The sequence below is a fragment of the Papilio machaon genome, chromosome 14 (assembly GCF_912999745.1).
Source record: "Papilio machaon chromosome 14, ilPapMach1.1, whole genome shotgun sequence".
NCBI lineage: Eukaryota > Metazoa > Arthropoda > Insecta > Lepidoptera > Papilionidae > Papilio > Papilio machaon.
Genome location: NC_059999.1, coordinates 7503609 through 7528742, shown reverse-complemented (window position 1 = coordinate 7528742; position 25134 = coordinate 7503609). Strand labels below are relative to the sequence as shown.

At 31.0% G+C, this 25134-nt stretch overlaps 2 protein-coding genes across 2 annotated transcripts in view; both read left to right on the top strand.

The window, feature by feature from the left end:
• The window catches only part of LOC106708451 (neuroglobin), a 50788-nt gene extending 38474 nt beyond the window's left edge, over positions 1–12314 (top strand). The window contains exons 3-4 of the mRNA XM_014499971.2: positions 9312–9543; positions 11737–12314. Of these exons, the coding sequence (XP_014355457.1) occupies positions 9312–9543; positions 11737–11892 (388 nt within the window). The 3' untranslated portion in view covers positions 11893–12314. The remainder of the gene's footprint in view (positions 1–9311; positions 9544–11736) is intronic.
• Positions 12315–15727: 3413 nt separating this feature from the next.
• On the top strand, positions 15728–20046 carry LOC106708454 (neuroglobin). Its single transcript, XM_045680854.1, has 4 exons — positions 15728–15816; positions 16162–16357; positions 19365–19596; positions 19829–20046. Exons 2-4 carry the CDS (start codon positions 16179–16181, stop codon positions 19994–19996), a joined length of 579 nt encoding a protein of 192 aa, XP_045536810.1. The 5' UTR covers positions 15728–15816; positions 16162–16178; the 3' UTR covers positions 19997–20046.
• The last annotated feature ends 5088 nt before the right edge of the window (positions 20047–25134 follow it).

The window sequence follows — 25134 nt, the reverse complement described above, 5'->3', positions numbered from 1 at the left end:
GCGAAATCCAAGCGAATTCAATTATCCGGAATAGTATTTTGAAAGTCCAAATGGGAATACATTAGTATACATTTACAATGAGAAAAAAAAACCTTTCAAATAGAAAACTTTCTGAGACAATTCTTACAAGTCGTATGAATTTATTTTTTTTAATACGAAAAAATAAGACAATATAACTAATAAAATTGACCTTGTAAAAATACTTTCTTGCATTCATATATCTATATATATAAAAGAAAGTCGTGTTAGTTACACTATTTATAACTCAAGAACGGCTGAATCGATTTGACTGAAAATTGGTGGGCAGGTAGCTTAGAACCAGGAAACGGACATAGCATAATTTTTACCCCGTTTTCTATTTTTTATTCCGCGCGGACGGAGTCACGGGTAAAAGCTAGTTAAAAATAAGGAAATCTGTAATAAGTATTACTCAACTACACAACTGACGCCTGTAACCCAGTCGGATAAATGTACATATATATGTACATATGTAAATCGAACACATTCGTACATGGCCGGTTTCGAACCCAGGACCTGCAGTTTGCAAGTCAAGTTCTTAACCTATGAGCCACCGACGCTCCCAAATAACTAAGCAAATTAAATATTAAACCAACAAACGCATTTAAATATTTCTCTTGTTGGTAATTATAAAACTAATAATATAACTGTTCGAAAATTAAATGCTTTGTTATTGTCATTAACAAGCTTTTAATATGTAAAAAATTACCGCGTAATTTAATAGTTTTGGAGTTAACAAAACAATAGCAAATCAACATTATCGTATTCACTACTATTATGAATGCGAATATTTAGCTGTATGGAATGTTTGTTGGAAGATATCTCCAGAACGGCTCAACGGATCTCGATGAAATTTGGCATATATGTAGAACATGGCCTGGAAGAACACAAAGGCTATTTACTAAGCTTTTTTAATACCGCTCGAATGGAATCACAGGCGTAGTATTTACATAAGCTAAATTGAAAACAGCACAATTGTGAATTTATAAGAATTTGTAATACTAACTAATGGATTTTTATAACTCTATTCAGTAAAACACAGTTTAATCTGTCTCTGCATATGATCTGGGTGACATTCCTCATATTTCCATTGTATTGTTTTTATAATCTTATTTTTCTGAAGCAATGAATAGGTTCTTCAGCCAATAATTATTGTTACGGAATTTTACAATTCTCCGATTAATTTTCTAAACAATTGTGGTCACTAAAACATTTAGCATTATGTCATATTCCTCTTTTTCATATGTTGGCAAATGTGTAAGCATCAACTTGAATTCACCGAAATGCCATAGTAACCCATAGACATCCGCAATTGCAGATGCAATAGAGAAGGAGACGAACAGAAAGATAATATTTCCCCTTCCTATCGCTAATCCATTTCCCCTTCCCATCCTTTCCTTAAAATAAAAGGATAGAAAACTAACATTAGGCATCCGGCACACACACTTATTAAACGAAACTCGGAATTCCACATCATGCCTGTCTTCTGTTTATGTATCCTCATTATGTAAGTAGTGTGTCATGTGTGTTACAATAAAAAAGAGAGCGGTTTCGTTTTCATACCGTAATAACAGACGACGAAACTTTTAGGTCAACTAGTATGAAGAATAAGGGATGCGTATTGCGTAGTGTTAAGAAAACGAGCAATATATAAATAATAATATAATAGAATGTATTAGGAGGATGTACGTAATTTAAATATAGCTGAAAATTGTCCCTTGCCAATAATACACAGCGGAAATTGAGAGATGAAGTTTTACAAATAAACTTTTTAATATCGGACAATTTCAGCGCTCTGTGAGTTTTTCAATATGGAAGTTTTGCTTCTGTTTTTTAATATTAAGCTTTCTATTTATATTACGAAACGGAACAATATTACGACGTTATTAAACTTAAGAAATAGAAGAAAACAAACAATATAATATTTCAAAACCAACTGTTCATAGCTTCTATATTAATTTCATAGTTAAATCGAAATGTAGCTACATACTGCTCATTTATCTTACTAATATTATAAATGCGAATGTTTAGATGGATGGATGGATGGATGTTGGTTTGAAGGTATCTCCGGAACAGCTCAACGGATCTTAATGAAATTTGGCACAGATGTAGAACATAGTCTGAAAGAACACATAGGTTAAGTTTTTTTAATGCCGTGCGGACAGAGTCGAGTGCGACAGCTAATTTTATATTCATATAATAGATAATAGAGCGAATTAATACTACTATGCTAGGTAATCTAAAATAAATAGGTTCCCTTCCGTCCCGTCCGTCATATCGGGGTCAAATAGGCTTTCAGGTAATTGCATCTCGCTGTACTGTAGCTTACAAATTAATCCAATATATTACTAGGCTCAAGAACATAATTGCAAATCTTCATTTGTTTTGACTAAGTACAACAACTTGTTTTGTATCCAAGAACTGAGACAACTTTCTTATATATAATATTTATATATTTTGATACGAAATAGGAAATATTTTCTTACTTTCCATCAGAATTATTTAAAGCTCAACCAAACCCAAAATATTAAAGTATTATTAAAACATTCATTAAAATAGAATAATACAAGATTATTTTTTTTATTATTTCGCATACAAACGTTCTTTGGCTTCTTCAGAAGATCTAAAGAAACATTCAATAAAATCTGTTCAATGGTTTACAAATGCATAGAGGACAAACATATTATCCACAAAAAGTTATCTTCAGTTGTGTTTTCAATTGACCGTTTCATTCCATTTTCAATCGGCAGAGTGCGCTACTATCATGTTCATGATATTGATAGGTTCTGAGAGCCCGAGAGAGCCATAAGAAATTGCTTTTTAATTCAATCACACAATGTATCAGAACTACTCAAGTTACTTAGTATATTAAAGAGAAAAAAAGGTAATCATATCGAAGTATTTATAACAACAACAATTTAATAGGAGCTAGTAATTAAATTATTCAAACTTTCGTGAGACATTCATCATTAACTTATATAGGAACGGCTAAAGCACTAACGTATATACGAATATATCCGGTGTCGGCACCGACTAGTTTCGAGCCCATTGGGGACCCTTCATCAGACATACTTGAGTGTTTTAGCCGTTCCTATATAAGTTAAGGAGCTAGTAGTTGGAAATAAATGATACAGACGTTTGTAACTCAAGCGATAACTATGAGTATGATAACTTATGTAGACTTTTAGTAGAGATTTTTCTGAATAAATCTCCATCACAGAGTTTCCTTTAGTGACTAATTAACGACTTATAAAGGTTTCGATTAAACAACATTTAGGTAATCTCTTTTCTTGTTGAGAATCCTATTTTCTACACCTTTTTTAATTAATTAATTTTTTTAATTTTTTGCATTTTTTAATTTTATTAGTATTTAAACTTAGATATGCCACTTTACTAAACAAATATTATTAATACAGTTCTAGACTATAATAACCTTAAATGTTTAAAGTACCATGTTAATATGTAGTACCCAGTCTAACCACATTGGCTGTAGTCCAAGAGCGCTGGCATCGTTCCCTCCCGTAATCGTCAACTTTATGTTATCTACCAGCTTAAATATTCTGTTTTGGTCTGTTTCTGACGCTATGGGCGGGAAACGAAAACTTATTAGTTTATATTTTGTTATTTCTTTCTCTCTCATAATAACTCGCAATAAAATATATGTTTATAAAAATTGTACATTTATAAAAATGTTCAAATGCAGATATTACTGACAGAAAATTTGATAATTTCCCGTTTAACTTTTTTTTTTAATCAACAAATGGCTAACTTAACGGACAAAAACTATATTTAAACGTATAAGTCTTTCTATTACAGTGTCACAAACACCAGTATAAAGTTCTTGTTATACCTTAGAATAAATAAACAAACAACATATTTGTTAGTATACGACTGAAAAGTTATACATTAACAGCCTTATACTTTAATACTAGATACATTGGTTGAGTTCTGCCATAGTTGCGTCATTTACCTTTGAATAGACGTGAAGCGAGGTGACAACAATGCCGCAATATGCAGCGAGCGATATTGTATGGTACAGCTCTTATAAACTTTGCTACAAATGCTCAAGTGGAATCAACAATTGTGTCTGTTTTCACTAAAGTTATGGACACAGTCAAAGAATTAAATTCCATTACCACTTAGAATCTAATATTGTTTGACAAACTGTGACTATAAGAGCTGTAATTGCAATGTCAGCATGAAATGACATTGCACAAAAATGACAGTGACATAAATGTCCTCAACTGTATATATTGAAAAAAAAAAATTAGCCTAATTTTAATCTTCTTTCCCATCCCACCCTTTTCTTAAAAACAAAGGATGGGTAAGGGACTAGGATTTGACGGAGGAGGGGGTGCTTAGGAAGGGGAAATATTCTTTTTCTGTGTGTCCCCTACTCTGACGATTAGAATTAGGCAACGCATCTCGATTTGCGGATGTCCATGGGCAGCGGTCACTTCGCTATTTCTGCGAATTCAGGTAGCCACTCTGTCGTTTGTCACCTTATGATATAAAACAGCTATAAGTCTTGTCGTAATTTAGAAGTATTTCAGAAGAACACGAACAAACTATTGCTGCTAACAATAAAAATTTATACATTGAGACTTATTTTTCATTATTGCACGTAGCAAATTATTAATTACTCGCTCTTGTAACTTTAATAACTACGGTACAATTAAATATATTTATAATACAAGTATCGTTTCGACAATACTCGACAATACAATGGGATACACGAAATAACGGACCCAATTACTGCGCTCTCCAAATATAAAACATTTTGATACAACAGTACTTGTTTCCTTAATAAGTTCCGATTCGTTATTTATATTGGAACAAGCTGTCGCCCGCGACTCTGTCCGCGCGGAATTAAATAAAAACTTAACAAGTAGCCTATGTGTTCTTCAACATGTGTGCCAAATTTCTTCAAGATCCGTTGAGCAGTTCCGGAGATATCTTCAAACATCCATCCACCTAAACATTCGCATTTATAATATTAGTAAGATATGCAAGTATGCTTTTAGCTGGTCTCCGAAGAAAACACTCAATGTATAGTATGTACATATTGCCTCGAAATCGTCTGAATTTATTTTATTTTTTGGTAACTTTTGTAAAAATAAACAAAAATATAATAACATAATATTTATTTAATGTAAAAAGCATAAAAGTCAAGGATACTCCTTTCATATACTAAAAACAGTTTTCATAAATAAAAATATAGAAAAGATGAAAGGAAATCAAAAAAAAATCTTTCAAGTCGTCTCTAATTTTATTTTATTTTTTACTGAAGAAAATTAATTAAACGGAAAACAACTTGTTGACGCTCATTTCTTTACAAAGTCTTTGGAATATAAAAAGCGTGGCTAATTTATTAAAAACATAACTATTTGATAAAAAAAACAAAAGCGAACCCTTGTTTTATAAAACTTTTAATAATAAATAATTTCCTTTCTTTTTGTTTGTTTTACCATCTCATAAATCTTTATACTTTTGTACATATTTTTTATTTATAATAAAAAAAAAGTTGGTATCTGAAAACAATTTTCAAGTTCAAAACATATCTTCTTCTTCTTATAGTGCCATCTTCTTTCGAAGGTCGGCGATCATTAAGGCAACTTGTATCCTTGACACCACGGCTCTGAAAAACGAACGGGTACTCTTTCCAAACCACTGGCGTAGGTTCTTAAGCCAGGATGTTCGTCTTCGACCTACACTTCGCTTTCCTGTGATCTTGTACGATGAGCTGCAAAACATATCTAGTTAGACTTTATTATTACTTAGTGCTATATAAATATAGATAAATAGCACATTCATACAAATAATTGTACTCGTATGACCCTCAAATAATGAAATTAACCTAAACAAAAATTCATTCGAGTAACTATTGTAAATTATCTATATATATAAAAGAAAGTCGTGTTAGTTACACTATTTATAACTCAAGAACGGCTGAATCGATTTGACTGAAAATTGGTGGGCAGGTAGCTTAGAACCAGGAAACGGACATAGAATAATTTTTACCCCGTTTTCTATTTTTTATTCCGCACGGACGGAGTCGCGGGTAAAAGCTAGTAATCAATAAACAAAACACTGTTTTATTAAGCAGAAAATAGAGAACGTAAAAAACTTCCATACTAAAAAGACGGGGATCGGAATTCCTGTAACAAAGGTGATACATACCTCTTCAGTCGAGGCACTTGACCTACAGAGCGAAGTACCCTTTACAAGATTGATGGTGTTCCGATCAACTGGCAAATGGTATATTACATTTTCAAGTTATCTGTAAAATAACGATCTATGTATAAATATGTTATGTAACGACTAGCGGTCGCCCGCGACTTTGTCAACGGAGAGAAATGTAATATGTTGCATGTTATATGCCCGCGTGCATCAGCTACCTTCCCATTCAAGTCCCGTCAAAATCTTTCTCAACGTTCTGAAGATTACCCGGAATAAACGCGGCCTTGAGGAAGAGAGACAGACAGAAAATATACTTAAAAAATGTTTTTTTGTTATAAGTTACGCAAATACACTATGTGTACGGAATATGATTTGTTTTTTTAGATTTTACATACAAACACTCCAATTTTTTTATGTGTATAGATTAATTATAGATTTTAACTCTTAAAATCTTACTAATATTATAAATGCGAATGTTTAGATGGATGTTTATTAGAAGGTATCTCCGGAACGATTGAACGGATCTTGATGAAATTTGGCAAAGATGTAGATCATAATCTGGAAGAACACTTAGGCTACTTATTAAGTTTTTTTTTTTAATTCCACGCGGACGGAGTCGAAAACAAAAGCTAGTTATTCAATAAATTTAAAAATTTAACTAAAGGTACCGAAATACTCTGTTAATTTATGTTATTTAATAATTTACAACCCCAGATAATAAAACTATGAATTGTTATTCCGTAAACTGATCTATAAATCAATCTTAAATCATAAGCAATTGCGGAAAATTACCCCAAAATTTTATATTTCAGCAAACCCAACGTTTCTCACAAACGGTGACTAAAAGGAATACTATAAAATAAAGTGCACTCAGCTGGAGAGATTTGCTCGTAAAATTGTAAAGTATATGTGAGAAGCTACTTGTTTAGTGCCTACTCGTGTGTGTGGGTGTCAATTGTTAACATAGAAAACTACGTGACGTCACTAGTGTGTTTATTTTAGAGTTTGCACTAACGTAATATGTATTTGTTATGTAATTTATTGTAAAAAAATACATTTTCGCAGATTCTGTCGTAATTAGTTTACTGTTAAAATATTTTTTTTAGTTAGTAAAAGGAGAAGAGAAAAACATACACTGAATTTTGAATGTCTTGTCAGAGATATGATCGATATCCACAACATTTTCGGTAGACCACCCAAGATACCTTACAGCAACTAAACAAATTTATGAAAGCGAATCTGTCTACAGCATAACACCGACTGGCGAACATAAAATGTTTATGAAGCTCTCGTAATGGCCCCTATGCTTGGAATGGACCCTTGGCATCACATTTTATGTCCCTACTAGTCATACTTATTCTAATAACAACGCCATCTGGAGATTTTTTTTCTAACCTGCACTTAAATAGATAATCAATAGATTACATTTTATTAAATTAAAGCTGACTTAAGAGAAGTTCTCGCAAATCTGAATTGTAAATGTCTGAAATCAATTTTTAACGGTAGGTTTCTGAGACCAAAATCTCTGTATAAAACATATCGTTATCCCTATCATTTTCTTTGAAAAAACGAAGATAACAATATGTTTTAAACGGACATTTGGGCCTTAGAATCCCACGTTTAGCCATTCTAAAATTAAACTACGGGTTTAGGATAAATAGGTATTTTTCGTTGAATTTTCTTAAAGTTACAATAGGCACGATAAGAGTTGATTTACAAAATATCTTCGCGCAGACTTCATTCCTATTCCGATTAGATTAAATTATTTCATAATAAACCCGAAGCGGGTCAGACCCAGCTTTATATATTTTCAGAATAAATCAGTGACAACCTTTTTTCAATCACATTCCTCTTTCACAGACTATTCACATGAAGAAATACTTGATATGATATTTTTTTTTGTTCTCTTTTGAATATATTTTCACGATACTATGCATAACAGAAATAACAAATGAAGTATATATTACGAGATGTCGCCTACGACTTCGTCCACGCAGAATTAATTAAAAAAAAACTTAATTAACAGCCTATGTGTTCTTACAGACTATGTTCTACATCTATGCTAAATTTTATCCAGATCTGTTAAGCCGTTCTGGACAAACCTTGTAACAATCATCCATCCATACAACCAACCATCTATCCATCCATTTATAAGATTAAGTTTAATATAAAAAATTACAATTCTCGTCATAAAATGCCGGCACCAAAAAACTTTATTATTCAGTTGTTTTAGCACATAATTTACGAAGACCCAGTAATCCAGTGATTTATATCTCTGATAGATAGCAGTAAACTTTGAAGAATTATAACTGATACAGTAAGAGCAGATATTAAATTGGCTAACTGTGGGTTTCCACTGGCGAAACATTTGTATAAAAACACATTGTTATCCCTTTGATAAACACATTTAACAATATGTTTGAAAACAAGTGTTTTGACAGAGGAATTGCACAGAAATAATAACAACTAACAAATCAAAATTGTAGTATTTCTTCTCTAATATTTAGATACTAACTACAAATTCACAATAAATTATTGTTTTTTTATTATTAATTTTTTTTTAGAACAATCTTTCTTTTGTTAGTTATTGATTAAATACATACTGCTTATAATATCTAGATATGTTTCTAGTACTTTATATTTGCGATATAAAATCATCACGCCGAAGTGACATAACCTATCAAAAATTCTATACGACTAACACTTATGTTTCATAATATTAGATGTAACTTATTAAACAAATAAGAATATGGATACCTTTCCGCTAAACAAGCAGATAAAAGCAATCTTAATTTAATTAAAGAACATTATCTAAGAGTTAATTTTATATATTTTATTTTCTTTTGCGATGTATTCCTACTGACTTAATATGCCCACCATTTTGTGCTCAATGGCGGGAAAAACGAGTTATTTAATAGAATTTTTTTATTTGTAAAAACTGATTTTAAAGATGCAAACAAAAAAATACCACGATGACTTTAAAAGAAAACAAATAAAGCGTACTAATACAACTCTTGCGTTGCTTGATTGTTTTTCTACGTTTTAGTGGTTGTCTCTCCCTTTCTAATCAAAATAAAATTACAGAGACCTCTAATAATTCTTCTATCTTCCAGGTTATTCGAAGAAAATCAAGATCTTCTGCATATGTTCGAGAAGTTTCGTCAGTACAGAACCAAAGAGGAGCAGATCAACTCCACGGAGCTCGCGGAGCACGCGAACAATGTAATGAACACTTTGGACGAAGGCATCAAAGGTCTGGACGATTTGGACAACTTTTTCGCGTATATTCATCAAGTAGGCGCCAGTCATAGACGGATACCCGGATTCAAAGTTGAATATTTTTGGGTGAGTTTACAGATTTTCTTTATTTTAGTAGTTAATTACTATTTATTACGAATTAGATGTACTTTTAGCATAATTAATAAACAAGTTTCTTCTCCGCTTTTTTCTGTGTCGTTATTTTATAATTTATTTTTGTTTTTAATTCAAAGAGCTACTTTATGCTTGTCAAATTCATGGTTCACTTTCTCCATCTTCCTATAAAAAGAAAGAAACTTAATATACATTTTTACTTTAATATAAATGAAAACAAACGAAATAGTGGTTAAGTTATTCTACATTCTAACTTAAACAGCATGCCTAGGTCTTGTTAATAGATGTATAAAGGTACCAGTGCAAATATGTATACAAATATTTGTAGTTATACACGTGTATAACTTGTTTCATAATGTATACACAATTTAAACTTAAGTTTGTACAAAATACGAAACCCAGGCGGTACTAGTAAACTAATTACACAATTGTTTGTTCAAATGCTAACTTTAATGAGAAGCAAACACTAATTTTATGTCAACATTACAAAATATTACAGCTTTTGGGGAGCTTCTATTTTATTTCTTCTTCAACTTATGAACCCTTAATTTATGTCTTGCTATTGTACACCCTCGCCAGGAGCCAACAGCATATCTGTCTTCGTTATTAAGTTTGTTAAAACTTGTATCTTCAGACCGGCTCAACGGTTCTCACTGAAATTTGGTATAGATGTAGAACCTTCTCCGGAAGAACACATAGACTACTTAAGATTCAAAAAATACATATGGCTCTAGTGAGATACGTTTATTTCTTTTGCACATTTGTTCGACAATCTGTTCAACATATCTTATTGAAATTTGGCACAAATATAGAACATAGTCTCTTATAACATATAGAATACTGTACGTCCTATTTTTTTTTTATTTTGGTCGGATCAAGCGTCAGACAAAAACTAGTGTATAATAAATATTCCGTCTTATAATATATATAAAAATTGTAGTTTTTTACACTAGGTCAATAAAATAATCGTATCATAAGTCACGTCACGAACCAGCCCTTTTGAGCCAGTCGTATATATCGCTGAAACTTTCAACCGAGCGCGCCTTTTTTGTAACATCGTGCGAATCGAGTTATGATTGATATTCCTCACGTATAACGTGAAATTACAAATATATTACGACTAACCCCGAAAATAATCTTTGTATATTTATGGTTCGATTTATGATAAATGTTTCTATATTTGGGGATATTTTTTTTTTACCTTTGACCTCTTTTTATTTATTAATGTTCTTTCTCGTAGATTTTTTCTATTTTTCAATACAATTCTACTGCTTAAAATATTATAATGATAATTGTGTCAAACAGACTGGGAATTAGTACATCGCAAAGGGCTAAAAAAATACCTTAAAATATTGCGATGAATAAATGCGAATGTTTCGATTGGCTCACCGGATCTTGATGAAATTTGGCAGAGATGTAGAACATAGTCTGGAAGAACACATAGGCTACTTATTAAATTTTGTTTTAATTCCGCGCGGGCGGAGTCGCGGGCAACAGCTAGTAGCATAATAAATGAAAGGTTAATTTCGGATACTTTTTTATTCTCTAAATCTCTCGTTCTCTTGATGGAGATAACAGAATTTTTTTTTTCATTTCTTCTATTGCTTTAAGCTTCGATGTTCATTTTTTGATCATCTGATGATGGATACCGCTTCCGTCTTTGGCTATATCAGAAGCACAATATAATTGTTTAATAAATAACATTATAGAGTTGCCAAATAAAAATTCATGTCCTCTGTACAATGAACGTGAGTCGACTTACGATGACAACAATTCACAGGCGTGAAGCTCAATCCAATAAAGGATAGTTCGACTTTTTTAGTTCGTAGCGAAATGGCGTACGTGTTGCGACACACGTGGGAGACAAATCACCTCATAAAATTTATAACTGTAAAAATAAGTCAAACATATCAACTTTGGTATACGAATAATTATAATTAAGAAGTTTTAAGAATATATAACCCTAATATATTTTCGAAAGTAACAAAGGGACTTTGTTTACTAGTATAAACATTAGTAAACAAAGTCCCTTTTTAGTTAATTTGTTAATGGTAACTAAAATCCAACAAAACTTTAATGGAAAACAATATTAAAACGATTGACTAACGCGTCATAGAATTTTTTCTTACTTTTGTCACTTTATTAACCGTAGTGTTTTTGTTTCAGAAAATCGAGGCGCCATTTTTAGCGGCCGTGGAAACCACGCTCGGAGATCGCTACACACCCAACGTCGAAAATATATATAAAATTACAATTAAGTTTATCTTAGAAACTCTTATAGAAGGTTACGAGAAAGCCGGAACCCCCGGCAACTCCACGTGAACCAAAGTATTACCAAAATAACGGAAACCAAACCTCGAATAAATAACCAATTACAACTATCAAAGTTTAGAAAGTTTAATGTGTCAATTTACCGTATAAAACATATTCATCCATCCAACGAAAAAAGCTACATCTCTTCGATGTAACTCTTTACGTTAGACGGTTTGAGATGATAATGCGTTTTTCAATTAGCTGTTATGTATATTAAATGTGAATAATTTATGTATAGTCGATGTTAACACTTTTCTTCGCGATAGTACTTTATGAAGATTTATGAGTCGATGGAAATTTAGATTTATTTGATGTTACGCATTTATTACATGTCAATGGATAACTTAGTAATTGCTGGTAAGTATTATAAACAGTATTAAGATAATTCCTTATTATGGTAAAGTTTAGTGGACTGCATATTTTAGTAATAACGCCGCCAATCTGGAATTTATTTAATGTAAAGAAATTTTTTTTTAAGCTTACAACTCTCACTAAACTATGACTTGTAATAATATCTTCAAGCTTGTTTTTCGAAGTTGCTATTAAATTAAGCTATTAAATTTTTTTGCCAAAACTGCCTACCCCTTTTACAAAGTAAAATATTAATACAGTAAGGAAATAATTCAATAAGTAAGTATTTTATTTCGAATGCTAAAATCATTGCCATCTCTAAGGGAAAATTATCTTCGTTTGTAAGTCGAATTGCGATAATGGCCCGTTGTGTGTACATCCTAAATAAATATTGGTTCGAAAAAGATCCTCAATTTAGGAATAAATGGTGGTTATAGAGTAATGGTAAATTTAAAGGTGAAATTACGTTACGTGGATGTGTTTTATTAAAGGCATTTTATCAAAATTTATTTAATTTTATTTGTTAATCATGTTTTTATTTATTTTATTTTATTTTATAAATGGTATCCATTTTATAATTAAATTAGAAAATGCTTTGTAAAATTTTTTTTTTATTTATTACATATTTAACTCTTTTTATAACATTACGCGAATTGTAATGTCACATGAGACGGGAAAATAATACGCCTCAATATCAATAGATTGATTGTAAAATGTGCAAGTCTATTAACACTATCGACACTTTATTAGAGGTCTAAAAAAGAGAATTCTTACATAACATATTATATCACAACAGAAAACAGAAGACATGCGTATATCTGAGAAAACATAGCAAATGTCATATCTAAGTCGACAAAATCCCTTTGAAAGCCAAATACATGCGTACAGATCTCCGACTTTATTATACAACAAAACATATAACAACTATGTGAGACGAATCAGTAAACTTTATGAATATTTTATCAAAACTCAGATGTTCGTTTCTTGAGTTTTATCCTGGAAACATAACTGAGTAATTATAAACAACTGCTTAATAATAAATGTAAGAAAGTAGTCGGTTTCAAAAGTACATTAATATTTTCATCAAAGATGTAAGTCAATTTTTAAAGCGGCCGTTATCACATAAAATTATTATTTTTTTGTTGAATTCGTTTCATGAAACTTATCAAATATTTAATATGTTACAAAAGCGTCAAGTAACGCCGCATGCTACCAAATAATTTGAAAAATACCTAAGATTTGGCAAAAAATTGACTATCTACGTAGCACTTTACTATCTTAAATTTTGCTGAATTGTACCATTTCAACCACTCTTCGCTTTGAAACTTTTCCGTCAATGCGTTTGTTTGAACAAAAATCAGGGTGAAATTTACGGGTTGAGGTAAACAAAGATTTATGGCAGGAAAAACATGTTTTCACTTCGGCTGTTTGCGTAGGTAACGGTTTTGTTTGAACTGTACACACAGAGCTGTTGAGGTTACAATAATTTGCATTGAAAGCTTTTCTTATATATAAAAGCTTTGATCATAGAAAAACGGACTGCCACATTTTACGGGGGGAAAATAAAAATGACAATTATATATGTGCATATCATACTGACACTTTTACATAATTGTATCCTCTTTATGAACGCATATTGCCTCAAAAATATACACACAAAAACTAGCACACAAGCAAGCATTATAGATACGCTTGATAGGTCCTGTCTCTTAAAGGTCAAAATATAAAAGTGACACACATCGTTATCCTTTCCATTACCCTGATTACTTTATAATGAAACGCTTTCATGTCATATTATATCACTATACTTATTCCATTAATTAATTAATTGTTACGGCGAGTCTCCACTGTCGTTATACCTGTGTTACAACAATATTGCCATCTCTCCCATTTCAATATAGTAGTAGAGTAGAGATAGTAATTATGTTCTTATACAGGTGTCATGAACAAAATTCGCAGTTATTTAGGTACATATTTCAATTATATATGCTTGTATGTTTATAATTATATATCCAATATATGTAAACTACGTAATAGATAAACCTAAATAAAGACTTCTAAATAACTCGAAGCTGTATTTTCAGAAACATATATATTTATTAATAAAATTGTTAACACTGTTTTTATCGACTGTACCTTTTTAAAAGAATTAATATATTGATTAATTATTGTTTATGTTAACTTTTTCTAGGATACAATGTCATTTCAAGAAGCTAATAAATATTTATTTGTTATTTATTATTATGTAACTTATATTGTAGGATAAATTAAATTATTAATCAAATGAACATATGTTTTTTATCCCTGACCATAGTAAAGTAAAAATCTTTTTAAATGTGTTTTAGTGAAACGCTTAAGGATTTGTATGAAAACTACATTAAATATGTGTGTTTGTAATTTGTATCAAAAGATACTATCTGTGTGTAAAAATATTGTAACTTTCGGTTTAAAAATAAAAAAATATTTATAACTGTCTAATAAATTATTTTACCTGTATTAAGTTCTTTTTGTTTCAGATCACATTATTTACGACATAACTAACAATTACATAATAAAATATTAAAAATATTCAAATACAGAATTTTACTCAATTGAACAATTTAATTAAAGAAAAATTCGGTTAACAAATATTAACCAAAATTAGTTAACATATTTGAAAAATCTTTATCCTAAGGTAAACTATAGAAAACATGTTACTTTGAACTACACACATCTTATTATTAACCAAGGTATTAATTTAACGCGGTATAATTCTATGACATTAAAACATTGACCGCAATTGTGCAACTAAATAAAGTGTTGAAAAATCAACCGTATTGCAAGAAGTTAAGACTTACAATTCTTAAAAAATGTATCGCATATGTCACACGACAATGACGTATGTGGACCATAATTTCAAAAAAGGACAGCACTATTATCACACAATCGCTTCAAGCGTCATAAAATGCGTTTGCACCTCAGGGAGTAGTGATGCGAATTATTGTTCAAAGATATCGATATATCGAGAAAGAATAAAAATAATCATTTAAAAATAATATATGTTTTTTAATTAATATGAAAAAATTAAAAAAATATATTTAATTGCCGAAACCAAATCGGACGTTCTACCTGTAAAATTACATATTCGTTTTAATTACTTCAAGAACTCACTACTTTTTGTGTAAAATTATAAGTGAAAACTTGAAAATTGATACACACAAAATACTGACGTAAAAAAATTCCCTTCCTCTTATTTTTCATAGCATGCGTATTAGTCTAAAAATAGTACATTCTAGAAAAATATCGATCTACTTTATTATTGTTTCTATACTCATAAACATCGTTCATTTAAAAGCCGTTTTATTTTTAATATATTCGGTCATTTCGACAGCTGCGTATTTCGTAAACATTTTAAATTTAACAAAAGCGATATGTAAACTGTACGATTTAGACTATTTAACGTCCATTTATTAAATAGATAGTCACGTGTCACATCACTACACATCGTGCCGCGCCACACGTAGACCAGTAATAAAAAATATTTCGCGGGCATCACTACCACAGAGTAAAAAAGAAATTAAAAAAAAATTGTGACAATACTAGGTTCGTTATTTAAAAAATAACCCAACTCTAAGTGATTAAATTTTATTTAAGTGTTTTTAAAAAAAGTAATTTTAATGTGAAAAAAAATTTTGATCTGTTATAAATTGAACGTTAATGAATGTAAAAAAAAGAAATTTAATTAAAATACAAAATAAAAAAGGTTTGATTTAAATTTTATTTGATCTCACAATTTAGATCAGACTCTTGATATTGATAAAACATTTTTTTCTCTTTCATCTTTTAATTAGTTCAAAATTGTTATTTACTAATTTATTTATTTTTTCAAGCCAGTTTGGCTTTTATTTAGATGCTATCTAAATAAAAAATTGAACTTTTTAACGTCAGTGTGAAGTGTTCCAACAATGGGTTGTAAGTTATCACAACTGGCTGCGTCGGAGTTCACAAACGACCCCCTGGCACGACCGCCGCCGACCGCCGACCCCAGGTCGCCCCTGTCTGCTAAGCAGCAGTACTGTATGCTGGCCTCATGGAAAGGAATCTTTAGACAGATTGAGAAAACCGGCATCATTTTATTCGTCAAGTAAAGTTTGTTATTATAATTTTTCTAATTTACATAATATAATTGAAAATTGGTGAATACATCTGACTAACATTATAAATGTGAAAGCTTGGATGTATGGATGGATGTTATCTCCAGTATAGTTCCACGGATATTGATACAATTTTACATAGATATAGAACATAGTCTGAAAGAACAGATACATTGCTTACAAAGTTTTTTTAATACAGCTAGTTTTGTATAATAAACAATAAAATAAACAACAAACAATGGAAGCATTTCATTAAATAAAATACAAAATATTGATATTCAATTTATTAAAGTAAAATATTCATAACAATAGCTTAATATGAAAAATACAAATATTATTCTTCGGGAATATGAATGATTCTCATTAAGGTTCCTCTCGAATAACAAAGCGGACAAAATAAATTTAATTACGACAAAAATTGTATTTCTGCCGCTAGCGGGGCAATTAAAAATCAATTCATAAAGATTATTAACGATTTTATAAGATGTTTAGAATTAATACAAATGGAAGTTTTGATCGGAAATATTATTGATTTTATTATGAAATTAGTTGAGTCATAGTAGATGTATAGTTTTATTTAGTTCATCCATTTACAATAATATACAGTTCATCATCATCATCATCATCAGCTCACTATACGTCCCCACTGAGGGGCTCGAAGCCTACCCCAAGTTAGGGGTGACTAGGCCAAAGTTAACCACGCTGGCCAAGTGCGGGTTGGTTGACTTCACACATATCATTGAATTTCTTCTCAGATATGTGCAGGTTGCATCACGATGTTTTCCTTCACCGTAAGAACCTCGGATAAAATGTACATATGTAAATCGAAAATCGAAAAACATATTGGTACATGGTGGGATTCGAACCCAGGACCTGCAGATTGCAAGTCAAGTGCTTAACCCCTGAGCCACCGACGCTCTTACAGTTAAGTAATATACAGTTACAATTTAAAAAAATCTCAACTAAACTCTATCAGTATTTTACATATGCAATGTATATTTAGACTTTTTCAGTCTTTATGATTGTCTAGTCTTTAAAAACCAAAGCTACTTTAATGCCTGCAATACATATAAAGTCCTTTTAAAGTACGGATGGCTTAAAACTAATCGTCATGCTGTTCCTTTACTTATTTTTGTGAAAGTTTGGATGGATGGATATATTGATATGGACATTATGGAGTTAAAAGTCATGCGGAAAAAGAACTGATTATTACATTTTTTTTTGTTATTTTTCGACGTGGATGAATTCGCAGGCGTGTGCGATATCTATAGTGATGTAAAATATAATTTTATCCGTCCGTTTTCCCCGTTGTTTTAATTGTCATTATGATTGTGCGTTGTCAGTTGTAAGTATGCAAGTCTCGTATACCGCACAATGGGCGGCGGTGATCATTGACGTTGATATTTGGACGTGTTATCCAACGACTGACGTGACTCAACATATTGTTTCTTATGACATTATTGTGACAAGACATAGATTTTGTGACTCTTCTATTAACGGTGACTCCTAAGGATTTTTATTTGTACGTCATCAGTTTAAATATATAATACTAGTATAATAGTTTCATGTTAAAACAATATCTAAATGAAATTCATAGGATCGAAGTGAACTCAATCTAGTCCATAACTTTCAAACTCTGTGAACTGCATATTCCAGAGTAACAATATGAATCTATTCAGCACGTGTAATTTGAAATTATTCTAGTTGTTAGCAGTTTCTTGCAGTTACTTCCTGATTGGTTTGTAGATACTGTTAGGAGATATGATATTCAATCCAAACTAATTACTAATAATAGTTTTGATTTCGTGATAGTTCGTTGGATAAATCTTACTAGTATTTAAAATGCATAAGTTTAGATGCATGTATGGATGGATGTTTGTTGAAACCGCTCAACGAGTCTTCATGAAATTTGGCACCGATATAGAACGTAGTTCGGAAAAACACATAGGCTACTTATTAAGTTTTTTATAATTCAGCACGGGCGGAGTCGTGTGCGACAGCTAGTAAAGAATAAGTAAAGGGCATTTTAACTAAAAGATCTTAATTTTTTATTAAAGGTAGAAATTTTTAAAAGCACGTATAATACAGACAAATAAACAGAACCACACGTGTAGAAAATCATAGATTATTGTTTCAAGTGCATTAATAGATCAAAGTAGGCCGCCTTTAATCTTCCACCTGCCAATTTCACGGGCTCGTATTCGTTCGCTTCCGGTTTCATTTCAGTCACGTCGTCTATCAACGATAGGTAGAATAATAAACTTTCCATTATTTTCTTATAGAGGTTGTACTATCACGGACACAAGTAAAACGTGGCTTTTTCTTTTACTTGTTTTCTTCTTTCCTCTTTTTACGTTTTTACATAAACTTGTGTAAAAAGAAATCTTTATCAAAAACACCCTACAAGTCGTGGAATCTATATTCTCCATAGTCAAAATTAAAATGAAAGTTAAGCATCGATATTTATATTGGAAATGAACTAAAACATTTATGTTAAATTTTTTTTTTATTAGTCTATTAATTCCAGCGAAACAATCTCCATGTTCAGCTTAAATGTAAATTCAAATAGCAATATCTCTGTATAAAACGTATCGTCATCCCTGTCTCTATCTTTGAGAAGACAGAGATAACTATATCGACGCTGGAAAGCGTAAACGCTGTAACCCCGAAAGTATGAAGTTTACAGGAGAGCCAAAAAATGATAACTCGTGAGCTGATACGCCTACAAGCATGCGTTAGCACAAACTACACAACATTGGTAAATATACCAATGTTGTGTAGTTTGTGCTAACCTATAATAAAATCATTATCGTTTGATAATGGTTGAAATTATTAACGTGTGAAAAACATATTTGCGATTTCCAGGGTTACAGCGTTTATGCTTTCCAGCGTCGATATGTTTTAAATGGGAGTTTTAGGCTTGGAAACCCACGGTTAATACTCTCTAACTAAAATTAAACTGTACAAGACTACTAAATTCCAATATCTATATTCCAGACTGTTCCAAGAGAACGAAGAGCTCCTGCATTTGTTCGAGGATTTCCGTCACCTGCAGACGGTAGAAGCGCAGGTGAGCTCGACGGAGCTGGCCGAGCACGCCACCAAGGTCATGCACACGCTTGACGAGGGCATCAAAGGCCTGGGAGATATGGACTCGTTCTTCGCCTACGTCCAACATGTTGGCAGTACGCATACGCAAGTCCCTGGCTTTGTGGCTGATAATTTTATGGTGAGTGTTAATTAATTTTGCTTAGAGAACGTTTTCACTAGCGCGTCTAGTCAAACCACTATTGTTAAAGCAGTTGCGATCACGAGACTGGAAATTATACCTTACTTATAGAAATAGTAGTTTCAATCCTCTTGAGTAGTGGAAATGGAAATAAAGTCTTAGCATTGATACTTTTATTAGTGTCTTCTCAAAACACCGTAATTTAATCGTAATAGATACTGTTCTTTTTCAGAAAATCGAAAAGCCATTCTTAGATGCAGCCAAGACAACACTAGGTGACAGATACACACCAAACATTGAGAACATTTATAAAATTACTATAAGATTCATCTTAGAAAACCTCGTGAAAGGTTTCGAAGAAGCCAAGAAAGAGAAAGAAAACGGAACAAGCCATACTTGAAATGTTAATTTAATTTATCATTTCATTTGAAAATGGAAACTTAAATGCAATAATACTCAATCAAGATATGACGATATACTTTTAACATTTGTAACTTGAACTACAAGTAAGTTATGAACTTGATCATAAATACGAGTAACAGTGTAGTATTGTTTTACATATAAAGATAACTATTTTATTAAAAGAACGGTTTTTTAAACTGTTATTATATTTAAAGAGTGATGTGGTTATAATGACATCATAGATTGCATGTTGTTATCCAGATTATTTTAATGTTGTTGATAACGTTGTAGTTGTGTAAAATTTTATTCTTGAATCTGAAAGAACGAATTCATTTTACACTATTTGTTAGAAAAAAGATAAGTGTTTCAAAAGAGTTTTCCTCGTAAATAAAACTCTCTTAGAAATGCTTTCAACGCTCCCTCTGCTGGATTAAGTTCTCAACATCTTTGATTTCACTCCAGAAAACGTTGAACAGGGATTTAATACGGTAGTGTTTACTGCAACTCTAACACGGAACTGTGATTTTATTTCTGGGAAATTTAATCTCTGATTTATTTTCATCTATCCACTTCTATTGAAGATAATCCAAATAGAATCAGATACTGATTTCATTCAATCAACTGCAGTATTTAAATTACATTTTAAAATACATACATATAGTACATAGAAAAAATGTTTGTTAAACCCTTTTTCTACTACTGCGACTGAATTTTATTTCTTTATAAATAATACTATAATTGCTTATAGAAATAATTGCACGCGGACAGTCGCGCTTGTGGAAAAAGGATCTAATAGCTTGTACACGCGCTGCTTTTGTTTTACCCAATACCAAATAATCCCAACTGAGGTTCAGTGACTAAATGGATTTATTTAAAACGAAATAATTAAATGTGTTTTTCTCTGTGTTGTGTAATTTTGTGCTATTCATTTATAAATGTGTAAAAGTTTTATAAAATGAACTCTCGTCTTGTAAAAAATTTAAATGTTAGTGTGCATATTTTAAATATGTTTAAATAAAGTTAAATGAGTTTTCATTTTGCATTTTATTTCACATAATTAATCTCTAATTTCTGAACTTAGAAACACAGAAAATTTTCTTACAATTTAATAAAATATAATGTATTTAAGAATAAATTACATTTGCCTGAAACTAAATAGTTTTTCTTGTTAAAAAACTGTCCCAAACATTTACCTTTTCACTAATATTATAATAAAATACAATCTAGGTAGCAATTTTTGCTAAATTCAATTTATTCTCATAACAAGCTTGTCAATAACAAACGTGAGATTATAAACCTTGTTTTCTACTGGTACAAAAAATATATGTTACCTACTCAATTGTTTTTTTTAAAAAAACAAAGATAATGACAACGGTTAGGGATGACCTTTTTCCAAGGTCAAAACATTCATATATCGGATTGTCGTATTATTATTTCCTTTGTATTTTGTTTAACATTTAGGTGACAATAAATTTTAAATATTTAATTTCGATTTTCAGATATAAAATTACCAAGATTAAAAAGCCAGCATAATAATAATATATTATGGATATCAAAAACCAAACTTTATCATTAAATTTGGCAATTTACAATACTTTTTAATAGATACAAAACGAAAAGTAAAATTACAAAAAGAATAAAAAAATTAAGACGCAACTCCGCTCTAAAACATAAAAGGGAACTTTCCACAGATAAAAGGTTTTCATCTCGTCTTTGAAAACTTGTAATGCAATTATTTATATAATTCAATATTTTTCTAGGACCCTTTTTAAAAAGATTTATAAATAGAATTACATAGAACAAAATGACACAATTTTATATTTATTTTTTACTGGCCAAATATATAATTACGACTTAAAAATAATTTATTACTTCGTATTTCGAACAATAATCGTTCAATACCTTTTCGACTATTAAAATTAATTTGCCCATTAATCAATTGCATGCAAAAAAAAGTAAAATGCGCACAGAAAAACTTTCTCTCAAACGGTGTCAAAATAATCTTTTAGATTCAGTTCACTTGGCTGTCAAAGACTAATAACTCAATGCTTTCATTTTCTTCCAACTCCTTTTGCCAATAAAACTTGAAAGCGAAGCCTTCAAGTTTTACCTTTATTACTATATAGGTAACTTGATTCATTCCCTTGAAACACTTTTAATGGTACATAAAACGGACCTCGCGACTTTTAATAGCAAAATGCTCTGAAGACATTGTTTAATTTTGTTATAAAATATTTACTAAGTCTCTATTAACATATTTCAACTCAAAGAAAAGGAAATTTAATAATTTCCTAAGAAATAGTTTGTATGCTTAAAATGAAACTAAAGATTGCGGAAGAAAAGAAGCACGGTAAGTCAGTACATATAAAACGATTTCTTAAAATGCGATTTAAATGTCGCAGATTCATTAAGAAGCCACTAAAAGGTGGCCCTTTGTGAACATTAGGTATGTACATAAATTTTAATAAGAAGCTTCCTTAGTGACTTAGTAACTTTGAGTACGGCAGTTGCGTGCGTATTACTATGTAATCTTACTTCTTACTAATATTATAAATGCGAATGTTTAGAGGGATGGATAGGTGGATGTTTGTTTGAAGATATCTCAAGAACGGCTTACGGATCTTGATGAAATTTGGTACAGACGTAGAGCATAGTCTGGAAGAATACATAAGCTACTAATAAAGTTGTGTTTTTTAATCCCGCGCGGACGGTGTCACGGGCGACAGCTAGTGTAGATATACACAAAGGTACATAGCGAAAACAGTACTTTAAGTACATAACTTATACATCGCATTAATTTAATACAATGATACACAAATCTATAGCCTTAATTTCTAGAGTTTTTGTGCTCAAAGTTCATTCCAACAACTATTTGCAGATAAGCTTTGTACCCATTGTTGAAATAAGCAAAAACTTTGTTGTTATTGTTGAATGTATATAAATTATGTCATTTCATTAATATATATCCGCCGCTAATGTAGAATTACTTTGTAGATTTTCCTTCAACATAAGTAAACAAAAATCAGTGCGATTTGATGAAAAGGAAAATCTAATCTTCAGAAACTCGATCATTAGATTATCAGTCAATTGTTTATTGTTTGCAAGTAAATATACCTACTATATTATACTCACTTCCGTTTTCGTATAGCCTACATAATAATTATAATATACTATAATGTACATAGACTGGCAACATTTTTTGTTCTTCAATTATTAATTATTAAATCGAGCTATATTTCTTATTACCCTAAACACTTATTAATTAGTAAGAAGATGCTATGTACCAGATGATTGTTCTGACTGCCATAAAGGTATGAAGTAGGTCAGGGACACGCGGTCTCTTTATAATTTTACAGCACTTCATAAAGATTGCTTCGCCCCGTGACGCCTTGAAATTTTACCTTCATTTCGCTTGGATAATTATTACAGAACCCGACCTTTAAATTGGCACATTGGGAAGAAGAGTACTCTTGTTCCAGACATGCCAACGGGGAAATGGCAGCGATTCAACTAAAAATAATAATTTCTTTATTTTATTATCTTAGCTAGCTTAGCTTATTTAGAACGTTTTAGACTCACGTCTGCAACACAGAAGGGTAGGTAGATACCACGGCCATCCATTAGACGCACCTCATACACCTGTATTTATAAGTATATACCACATTTATAGTATTTGGCGCAGCAGTGCTGCCGCCAAACGAGTAGCCATGCTTTTTTTAAAGCGACTTAGAACACTCCTGACACCCTCGCAATATTATCTGTAAGTTGGTGGTCATAAATATGTCTCAAAGTTTTAATACATTTAGAAACAAAAAGTATATTACTCAAATCCTAAGGGACTTTAAGTTCTTCGTGGGCGATCTTAACTCATATTACGATAAGAACGATAAGAAATTAATTTTGTATTTTGGAAAAATTTAAAAATTTATTTTTAAAACTAGCTTCCAATTCGATGTTTTTTATTAACTAGAAAATTATATAAATGGCTAAACACTCACGTATTTGTCCGGAGTCGGCACAGACTAGTTTCGCTCAACTTGAAGCCTTGAACGGCGGGCTGCGCGGCGAAATATCAATCCCACTAGTCCAATGGACTCGAAAATAGTCTGTACCGACTCCGGACAAATACGCAAGTGTTTAACGGTTTATATACTAATATTTTAAATACAATAAAAGAATCATGTTAATTCAAAAACTTCTTTAACCTTTCTGAATATTTCAAAAATGTGGTCTGCATTTATCAAGCAATATCTATGTCCCTCTACGCCCGTACATTTCGGTTTCGGTAGACACATCCATTACGTACAGCCTTTGTGACGTCACACTGTTAGCTAGAGGGAATGACTTAGATCTGACACAGCTGTAGTAATAGCTTTGTATAGTGTTACTATTACATTTGCAGTATTCAAAAGGTTTGAGAGTGGTTTATTGTGAAGTGAGTACAGAGGTCTAAGAAGGATTGGTTGTTAGATTAGTACGAGAAAGTAAGTCTAAGAAGTAACTTAAATCTTAATTATATAAATTTTGTAGACAGTACCCAAAGATATGTACTAACAGATATGTAATCCAGAGTTATATTTACTAATATACAATAGACATATGTACCATGTACCACTAACAGATATATAATAGAAAATTATGTTTTATAATTTAATTTTTAGTTACTTAATTTTTAAAATTAGAATTACTAAAAATAAAGGTACTAAAATTTAATAAAAATAATTATTAGTTTAAGTAGTCGAGACATTTTTAAAATACCAATAAAAAAATATTTTGGCTTTATTATTTTAATTTTAGGTTTAAATTTATTTTAAACAAATAGTTAAGTTTATTTTAGTTTTATTTTAACATTGGATTTTCCGGTATTTGGTAAAAAAAAATACGTGACATTTCGAAAATGTTCTTACGATTAGACGTCAAACTTGTATTAATTATGAAACTCTCTATCTATATGTGTAAGTAACAGTAGATACTTAAATATAGTTCAAATTGGTAAAAATTCATGAAAAACATTGTAAATTGTAAAATCTTTAGTACTTACCTCCACATCAGAAAGTTATACTGACTTGACTTAATGTCCTATGTCCCCGTAGTGGGGCAGAGGGCGTCCACAGTGCGCCACAGCTCGCTCTATCT

Coding starts and splice junctions, on each gene's coding strand:
- LOC106708454 (XM_045680854.1), top strand. CDS start 16,179: ATGGGTTGTAAGTTATCACAACTGGCTGCGTCGGAGTTCACAAACGAC. Junction 16,358..19,364: donor GGCATCATTTTATTCGTCAA/GTAAAGTTTGTT, acceptor TCTATATTCCAG/ACTGTTCCAAGAGAACGAAG. Junction 19,597..19,828: donor TTGTGGCTGATAATTTTATG/GTGAGTGTTAAT, acceptor GTTCTTTTTCAG/AAAATCGAAAAGCCATTCTT.